The sequence below is a fragment of the Sapajus apella genome, unplaced genomic scaffold (assembly GCF_009761245.1).
Source record: "Sapajus apella isolate SASKATOON/1434 unplaced genomic scaffold, GSC_monkey_1.0 scaffold8, whole genome shotgun sequence".
Taxonomy (NCBI): domain Eukaryota; kingdom Metazoa; phylum Chordata; class Mammalia; order Primates; family Cebidae; genus Sapajus; species Sapajus apella.
Window position 1 is genome coordinate 8,425,378 of NW_022436948.1, and position 10,298 is coordinate 8,435,675.

A 10,298-nucleotide genomic window follows, 5' to 3' on the forward strand; every position below is an offset into this window, starting at 1 on the left:
CTTTGCCCAGGGGTCTCTCTCATGAGGATGATTTTCATCATATTGGTAGTCTGCACACAAACTTCTCCCATCAGAATTTGTCACAGAATCTAAAAATGGGGCTTTGGCTATTAAAGGCCCACCTTGCAGGACCGCCCCTGTGTTTGCTCAGTGCCTATTGCACATTCCTTAGCTGTTTCAGTATGTTTTCCTGGCTTCTAGGCAGGGTGAGCCTTACAATCACTACCCATCACAGGCACTCCCTTCCCCTCCAAGCCCTCCTTCTCCCATGGTCTTATAAGGAATGAAATGGCCGCCCAAAAACAGGCTGTTTGCATGCATATCCCTATAAATTTAACTCTTGGAAAAATAACTAGGCATCCAGAGAAGCTCTCAGTGGAGAAATTGTGAAATGAAATAATTGTTCAAAGCCACACACACACACACACACACACACACACACACCCACCCACCCATTTGGAGAAATAACTTAGGTCAGACAACACCGTGGAAGTCAACCACATAGGTGAGGGCGGATCTTCCTTACTCAGTTCTGATTCAAATGCCGGTCTCTTCTGGAAACATCCTCACAGACACAGCCATAAATAGTGTCTTATTAGCTACCTGGGTATCCCCAGCACAGTTAAACTGACACACAGAATCACCCATGACAGGGAGGCTGAGGCAGACAGATCAATTGAGCCTGGGAACTCGGGACCAGACTGGGCAACATGGCAAAATCCTGTCTCTAGAAAAAATACAAAAATAGTCAGGTATGGTGAAACATGCCTGTAATCTCAGCTACTCAGGAGGCTGAAGTGGGAGGATCACCTAATCCCGGAGAGGCTGAGGCTACAGTGAGCCAAGTTCCTGCCACTGCACTAGAGCCTGGGTAGCAGAGTGAGACCCTGTCTCAAAATATAAAATAATAGGCCAGGCATGGTGGCTCACACCTGTAATCCCAGCACTTTGGAAGGCTAAGGCAGGCAGATCACCTGAGGTCAGGAATTCAAGACCAGCCTGGCCAACATGGTGAAACTCTGTCTCTACTAAAAATACAAAAATTAGCCAAGCGTGGTGGCACATGCCTGTGCTCCCAATTACTTGGGAGTCTGAGGTGGGAGGATTGCTTGAACCTGGGAGGCAGAGACTGCAGTAAGCCAAGATCGTACCACTGCACTCCAGCCTGGGCAACAGAGTAAGACTTCATCTCAAATAAATTAATTAATGAATTAATTAATAAAATAATATTATATAAAACACTTGAGCTAAAACATTACTAACCATTATAGCTACTTCTATATTCCTTCCTCACCCCAATATAACTACTTGTTTTTAACATTCCCTTTCTTTCTTTAAAAAAAATTGAAAAGTGATTTGTGTGAGTGTGGTGGCTCATGCCTATAATCCCAACACTTTGGGAGGCCAACGTAGGAGGATCACTTGAGGCCAGGAGTTTAAGACCAGCCTGGCCAACATGGAAAAACCCCATCTCTACAAAAAATATAAAGATTAGCCAGGCATGGTGGCGCAAGCCTATAAACCCAGCTACTCAGGAGGCTGAGGCAAAGAACCACTTGAACCCAGGAGGAAGAAGCTGCAGTGAACCAAGGTTGTGCCACTTCACTCCAGCCTGGGTGACAGAGTGAGACTCTGTCTGAAAAAAAAAATGATTTGTATGTATTCCTAAATACTATATTATTCACTTACGCTTATTTTAACTTCATAAAAGTAGCATATTTTTATATTTCATGAAACTTGCTTTTTTGTTGAATATTATGTTTCTAAGATTTATCTACATTGTACCTTGCATGTGTAAATAACTTATTTTTACTTCTTAAAATTTGACTAGGTGAATATATGCCATTGTTCATCAATGGACGGTTGGATTGTTTCCAATTTGTTAAAAATGATACTGCTGTCCTAGTTCATTGTGTTGCTATAAAGGAATACCTGAGGCTGGGTAATTTATAAAGAAAAGAGGTTCACTTGGCTCACGGTCTGCAGGCTGTAGAGGAAGCATGGCACCAGCCTCTGGTGAGGGCTTCAGGAAGTGCCCACTCATGGCAGAAGGGGAAAAGGGAGTAGGTGCACAGAGCTCACAAGGCAAGAGAGAAAGGAAGAGAGAGATGAGAGGTGGGTGCCAGGCTCTTTTTAAACAATCAGTTCTCATGGGAAGGAATAGAATGAGAATTTACTCATTACTTTGAGCATGGCACCAAGCACCCCATGACCCAAACACCTTCCCTCAGCCCCCACCCCCAACATAGGGGATTAAATTTCAACCTGGGATTTGGAGAGGACAAATATCCAAAGTATATCAACTGCTGTGAACATAGCCATACATATTTCCTGTTGCACATGTTCCATGGTTACTAAATATGTTCTGTGATCTAATAGAGTGGGTCCCTACAGTTTGTTCTTCTTCAGGAGTGTTTTGACTCTTGAGTCTTTGTACTTCCTTATGGTGTATTAATAAGTTTGTCAAATCCATTTTTTAAAAAACTTTAAAAATATTTGGTTGGAATTGCATTGAATCTATAAAGTACCTTGGGAAAAACTGACATCTTTAGGATGTTTAATCATCCTATCCATGAACATGGTATATCTCTCTATTTATTTAAATCTTCCTTACTGTCTTCCTTTCTATTCCTTACTATCTTTACTTTCTATTTAAATCTTCCTTACTATCTCTCAAATTGAATAATTTATAAATTGTCATAAAGGTTTTATATTTCTATTATTAGATTTATTTCTGGTTTTTTTGTTGCTGTTGCTAAAGGAAATGGTGAAGGGGTTGTTGTTATGTCTTTTGTTTGTTGTTGATATATAAAAAAAAATGCATACGTTTTCTGCATAGATTTTTAATTCTAGCCACCTGGCTAAACATTCTTAGTAATCCTAATAGTAGTTCTACTCTCGTGGATTTTCTAGGTACACAGTTATATTATCTGCAAATAATGAAAGTTTTATTTATTTCTGATTCAAATTGTATTATTTCTTTGTTTTATCTTATTTATATTGGCAAAGGCCTTTGGTACAATGCTGAATAGAAAAGGTGATGGCAAGCATTTACTGCATCTGTTTTTAAAATCACTGGTTCTGACTTTAAATTATCCTAACTTTTGCTGATCGTCATCAAGAATAATAATTGTTTAGATTTTTAGTAAATACAGTTGGTCTCGTACTCAAAGTTCATTAAGAAGTTTCATCATAAGTGGGTGTTGAATTTTATCAAATGAATTCTGTGCACATATTAAAATGATCTTTCAATCTTTTAACATGATAAATGTTAAAATCAGCATTCTAATGTTAAACCACCCTTGTATTCCTTGGGATAAACCCAACTTGGTCATGGTGTATTTTTTCTTTTTTTCTAAACTGTTGGATTTGGTTTGCTAATATTTTTTCTAGGATTCTTGTAGGCACACAAGTGAATAATATGGCCTTGTGTTTTCCTTTTTTTTTTTTTTTCTTTCTTGTACTATATTTATTACTTTATTATCAAGATTATTTGCCTTATAGAACAAGTTAGGAAATAATTCTTCTATTTCCTGGGAAAGTTTATGTAAAATTATCATGATGATTTCTTCCTAGAATATTTCACTGAACTCATCTTTAACATTGTCTGGGCTTTGTAATTTCTTTATGGGAAGTTTTAAATCACTGACTCAATTTCATAATTGGTTATAAGGTATCTCTGTTTTTTGTTTTTACTTAAATAAGTATTGGTAAGTTATATGATTTAGAAAATCATCCATTTCATCTATGTTTTTAAGTTATTTTAATGCCCTTTTGTGTTTTCAGTCTCTGCTGTTTCTATGATTATGTATACCTTTGAGCTCCCAATGCAGTTTATTTTTTGCCTTCTATAGCTTTTACTTGGCCAGTCTGATCAGAGATTTGTCTATTTTACTAGACTTTTCAAAAAACAACTTTTGACTTTATTGATCTTCACTGTGGTTGATTTGTTTTATATTTTATTAACTTACACAGTGATCTTTATTTCCTATTTCCCATAAATTAATTCTATTGTTAATTTTCTAATGTCTTAAGTTGAATATTCTAAACATTAATGTTCAGACTTTATTCCTTTCTAACACATGCATTTAGATGTATTTTTCTTACTTTCTATATGCCCTTTAATTTTGATATTTAGAATTTCAGTGTTATTCAATCCTAAGTATTACTGAATTTCCATTATGGTTTCTTCTTTGGCATTTAGAGGTGTGGTCACATATCACAAAATGTAGTAATTTTTAAGTCTATCTTTTTTTATTGTTTTCTTTCCTGTGCATGCAAAGCTCAGGATTATATCAGTTCATACACAGAATCTGGAAATCCTCTTCTCCAGTTCTCTCCTCTGTGAGATCCACCCCTCCTGCTGGTCGACCCCTACTTTCAGCTCCCAGGCCCCCTTTTCTGATACTTCTTTCTCGAAAGCCAAAATTTGCCCAGCATTTGAGCCACCTGGGCTGCTGCATGGTTTTACACAGTTGGGGCCACTCTCAGGATAAAGCAGTGAGAGGAAAGAGGAAAATGCAGACACAGACTCTGGTCCCGGGAATTCCCATTTCCCAATGCTCGGTCCACAAAGACAGGCTCTCTCAGAATTTTTGGTGCCTGTGTCACCGCTGCACTGCAGAGCAGCTGAGGACAAAGGCTGCACTCAGAGCTGGTGGGGAATTTCTCACACTCAATGGGGATTCCCACTCCCGTCTCTGACTCAGCAGCACCTTTTCCTGGTACTCTGGTTAGAAAGGCAGGGTTTCTCTCCGAGACTTTCTTGCTGGCACTTGTTCTGCATTGGGGCCATGCTCAGGTTAAAGCCAGAAGACAAAAGAGGAAGGGAGAAAATTTGATCCCCAATTTATTCTTTAAGTTTTGTCTCCCTTCTCCAGTCATTCTGCTATTGTGAACTGTCTAGAGTCTTCAGATGGTTTCATTTTGTACATTGTCCAGAGGTCTCAGCTATACTCGGTGGGAAGGAACAGCTGCATTTGCTACCTCTTCACCAGCACCAGAAGGCCCATCATTTGCTTTTCATTGAACTCAGGTTTTATTCAAATTATGAATTTTGTACTTTTCCAGCACTGTGTTATATTTTAGCTGAGGGTCCTTCATATGCAGACAGACGTGATGCTCCCGCTTTCTTTTCTAAAGATTCACAAGCCATCTTTGTATTTAATATTAATAATACATTTCAGAAATGGCCAATGAACAATATTAAGCTGTTTCTGTATAATTCTTTATAGCTCTGTATAGGAACTATACAGAAACAGCTTAATATTGTTCATTGGCCATGTCTTTTTACTTAGCCATAAGTACTTATTGGGAACCTCCAATGTTGAAGCACTGTGCTAAATGCTAAGGAATATGGAAACAAGACAAATAGATCCTCAAGACATTCACAATTCAACAAGGAAAACAGACACATATGACTGCTGTAAAACACTCTGCATTCAGCATAAAGCAGCTGCCTAATATTTATTGTTGGTCCTAAATACTGATTGACTGGCTGGCCGCTCTCCTGAATGAATGGTCACAGGGCCACAGTATGATATTCATGAGTCCCTGGTGATCTTGCCTTTGTAAGCCTCTTGCTCCATTATAAAAAATTTTTAAGTTATATTTTACAATTGTATAGGTATAAAAATGAATATATTAACATTGTTTCCATCTAAAAGTTTATCTTTTCTGATTTTAAAAGAGTTAAAATATTTTCATGGGCCTCTAAAAGTATCATGGGCTGTAGACAGCATGCCTTTTTGTTTAATGGAGAAGTCAGCCCTGGATTAATGACTGAATGAATGTTTCCATTTCCTGAGAATTTTTATAAGAGAGTTCTTTGGCCTCAGAAAAAATACACAAGTGTCATGTCTCATACCTTATGCCACACTTGTTGCCTAGTTTTATTTTCCAAGGAGGTGGCTAGAATTTTCCTCATTCTGCCATTTCATATTTAAAAGAAAGTTACTTCTGACTCTAGGGCTGCCAGTAGCTCACATGGTGCTTCTGTGCAAATTACAAAAAGACTTCTCATCTTTAAGAAGGGGGGAAAGTGGCCAGTCACGGTGGCCCACGCCTGTAATCATGCCAGCATTTTGAGAGGCCAAGGCAGGTGAATTGCCTGAGCTCAGGAGCTCGCGACCAGCCTGGGCAACGCAGCTAAATCCCTTCTGCGTAAATCTTCTACTAAAATACCAAAAAAAAAAAAAAAGTAGGTGTGGCAGCATGTGCCTGTAGTCCCAGCTACTCAGGAGGCTGAGGCAGGAGAATTGCTTGAACCCGAGAGGCAGAGGTTGCAATGACCCGAGACTGAACCACTGCACTACAGCCTGGGCAACAGAGGGAGACTCCATCTCAAAAAAAAAAAAAAAAAAAAAAAAAAAAAGAAGAGGGAAAAGCTTTTAAAGTAGTTACGATTGCACAATCTGAGCAACTATGACCACTGGGCTTAAGAAAAGTGCAAACTCAGGTGAGTAACCCTTCCAGCCTCATTCATGGCCTGTGTGTTAATGGCAGGTGGAAGGGTAACACTGATCTGTGGCCTCTAGCTTAAAAGCAGCCTAAGTGTAGTTCCTTACGTGAAATTTCATTCTAAGTCTGTGGCCAAAGAGCTCAAATCCCATTAGGACCCAGGCTAACCCTCCAAGAGCAGTAGGAGGCCAGAGTCATGACTTCAGGGTTCTCCCAGAGCAAAGAGTGAACAAGACATAGCCACACACACGTGAGCACTTATGTGCATTTGCACATTCAACCTCCTTTGTGTGTGCATGACCACGCAGGCAAATGTGACTTGATGTGAGCCAGGGCTCTCTCACTGTTCCCCAGGACTCCACTGAGAGGCCTGGAATCTCCATGGCACATTAGCATGTGTCCACAACGTGAATGACACCGACTAAGTTGTGGCATCGTATGCAGGTCAGTCTCAACAGCCGCATGCAGGGATCCTTCCCGCTCAGGGTCTCCTGGACCACAGAGAGCCCGCGCTCATGTATGCTAAAGCCTCCATTCTTCTCTCTGCAGGGATGACATGCCAAGCTCGAAGCTCCTACATTACCAGTGAGATCCTGTGGGGTTATCGGTTCACACCTGTCCTGACACTGGAGGATGGGTTCTACGAAGTTGACTACAACAGCTTCCATGAGACCTATGAGACCAGCACCCCATCCCTTAGTGCCAAAGAGCTGGCTGAGTTAGCCAGCAGGGCAGAGCTGCCCCTGAGTTGGTCTGTATCCAGCAAACTCAACCAACATGCAGAACTGGAGACTGAAGAGGAAGAAAAGAACCTCGAAGAGCAAACAGAAAGAAATGGTGATGTGGCAAACCTGGAGAATGAATCCAAAGTTTAGTGCCCTAGCTGGGCAACCCCTTCTCTTCTCCCCTGACGCAATCTTTCCTTGTCTCTCATTCTCTTTCTTTTCTGTCTCTCTTGCTTTGTTCTTTATTTATTCATATTTAATTTTTACATTACCAGAAAACAAATCTTCAAGGTGTAAAATATCTACCTGCCCTCTCTCAGTTACTTAGATTGACAAGGTAGACACGGATTTGGTGAAAAGTGCAAAGTGCCCTCATTTGTGGCCCAAGCCTGGTCTCCTCCCAAAATACTACACATCCAACTCCTGGAGCTTTCAGTTACTTACCTGCATGTGTTGTACAATACCAGATCACTCAAAAGGGTGTGTCAAAGATTTTACCTGGGATATGACAAGTAAGGTTTCCGGTGCCTATTTATTCATTCAGTGAGACACAGAGTGGAGCCCTCAGTTTTATAGATCCCAATTCATTTCATCTACTACAGGGTGAGGTGCTTGCCCCGTGTGGGTGTGGCAGTTAACAGGGCCCAGGTGAGCTGAAGATAAACTACTGTACATATATATGCCTTATGTAATTATTTTCTTTTTGCAGTTAGTAATAAAACCCAGCATGTACAAAAGTACCATAGAACAGAACTTCTAAATACTGTACATAGATGTATCACTAATGTAGGTTTAGATATATAACTTTAGAAATAAGAAGAAAAAAAAAAAAAGAAAGAAAGATTCTTAACATGCAGTAGACATTTCTGTTTTGATGTCAGTGTTTTCCAGGTTATTTTGAGCCCATTGACGGCTGGTCCTTCAGTGCATGGCCTTTGTTTGTATCTCAGACTAGCAGCCAGCCGTCAGGGCACCTCACTGTTCCCACACTGATCCTTTCATTGAATCTAATAAGCCATAGGTCTGGGGGAAATTGAGAGGTCTGGTAGATGGTAAAACCCACCACCACTAAGCTGATGTACTATGTAACGTTACAAAACAGATGTCTTTTTCTTTTTTTTAAGACAACAAGGGCCTCACTAACTGGCCTGGAGCGGGGGGAATACCAGGAAGGGGACATTCTCTACCGTGTCACCAAGGGTATGTTTTTACTTTTCACATGAGCTCTCACCCTTTGTAGTACAATAATTTAGAAACTTTTCTGCAAAATCGTGGATTCTCCAGCTGTAGTTTCTCTACAGACTGTTACAATGAGACATGGTAAGTTAGCAGAAGATGGTTTGGGTCTAAAGCCATGAAATTCATGACGGCGCTTAGTGAGTGACATGCATTATAATCACTACTGACCTCTCACACTCTTTTGACTCCATCTGGTGTTCTGAGGATGACATCTCGCCTGTCCCTGGGGCTTATCCATCAACATTTCTTGCATTGTGATCTTTTTTTTTTTTTTTTTGAAATGACCAGAGTGCAGTATTCAAAGATTAGATCAACAATCTTGATGATTGTCTAAGAAATACCTCTAGAGAATGCCACAGGTTAGAAATCAAATCCAAAGTATCTCTCAATCAAAAGAAAACAAACAAAAAACTATAGCCTTAATTCACTTTAATCTGCCAAAAGGAAGGGAGGAATGGAGGAAGGGAGGAAGGGAGGGAGGAAGGAAGGAAGGAAGGAAGGAAGGAAGGGAGGGAGGGAGGGAGGGAGGAAGGAAGGAAGGAAGGAAGGAGGGAGGGAAGAGTATTTGTACTGGAAATCTAAATTTTAAAATGAAAAAAATAAGAAAAAGAATCTTAGATGAAACCTCCGGGGCAGGTGGAGATTTTGCACTGTAACAGATCTTTCACATTAATTTTGCATTTATAAGCTGTTTGTTCTTTAACACAGTTGCCCATCATAAATATTCATTGAATGGATCCAAGTTTATTTTCAGCTCCTACAGCTGTGCTCAGTTTGAGGCTCTGCACCGTGGAGGTTAAAGAGATCAAACTAGCTGTCCCTCTTTGTTTCCCTTGCCTTCCCTGACCCAATTGCACAGGCCTTTGCTGTAGTCTGGGGACCTTGTCTACTAAATAAGAAGTCCCAGGATAAGGAAAGTGGCTCCTAAATATAACCTTGGGGTCTCCCCTCTCCCGTCTCAGAGACCTTGGATCAGGACAACTGCCTGTTGGCACTGACTTTAAGGAAAACAAAACTGTTGGCCATAGCCCCTTCCTGTTTGCCAGCATTTCCTTTTTTTGCATTGAATCTCTGTTGAATCATTTCTTTATTTCACGCACTCTAAGAAGGAGGTGGTGGTCTGGGAGGAGGAAGCTCGATCTCCCCTCGAGGCTATGGGGAGGTACCTGCAGCCTTACCAAGAGCACTCTTGGCTTGGGGAGCTCCCCTGCAGCCTTGCCAGGGTTGCAGGGAAGGCCATGGGTGGCACAAAGCGAGATGGAGTAGGGGCTGCAAAATGTCTTCTAATTTAGCTCTTGAAGATTCACTGGGCCTTTTTAATTCCACTCCTGAGGTTTAAAGGACAGCACATACCCCGGTGTCTGGTTGGAAGAGCAGCTCAGGGTCTGATCCCTGCTTGCCTGCCCTTTAGCACAACTGAACGAAGAGCCTTGACGACACGTTGGCCACGTGCACACGTCAGTTATGTGTCTGTGACGGGCACCCGGATGTGAGGTCTCTCCCTGTTTCTCACTGTCTTTGGTATCGATGTAGTTGGAGACAGAACTTGAACCAAATCTCGTTTTTGTAATGTGAGCCTTTGAATCTTTAAATGAGGATGCTCCTGAAGAACCTTTTACTAGAACGTCCCTACCAAACATGTCTATTTTTCTACAGTTGTTGATAACACAGTTTAACAGTGTATTTTGTGTCAACTGTTAAAATTCGGAACTGAAGTTCTTTGAGACTGATTTTCTAAGCAGCAAGTCGTGAGTGAATGGTGTTTTCCATTAAGACAGTTCAACAAAATTGACCCCACAATTTCCACTCATTCTATTCCACAATATCCAGTCCTCGTTCCCTCAGTCACTCCATTAGCAAACCGTGCTATGAGAA

The 10,298-nt window shown here is 40.8% G+C and overlaps 1 protein-coding gene across 2 annotated transcripts in view; it reads left to right on the top strand.

Annotated features, from left to right (window-relative positions):
- KCNJ6 (potassium inwardly rectifying channel subfamily J member 6) overlaps positions 1-8,027 on the top strand; it is a 279,909-nt gene extending 271,882 nt beyond the window's left edge. For both annotated transcript variants that reach the window (XM_032276884.1, XM_032276885.1), the window contains exon 4: positions 7,009-8,027. In XM_032276884.1, coding sequence (XP_032132775.1) covers positions 7,009-7,334 — 326 coding nt within the window. In that variant the 3' untranslated portion in view covers positions 7,335-8,027. The remainder of the gene's footprint in view (positions 1-7,008) is intronic.
- Positions 8,028-10,298: the final 2,271 nt, after the last annotated feature.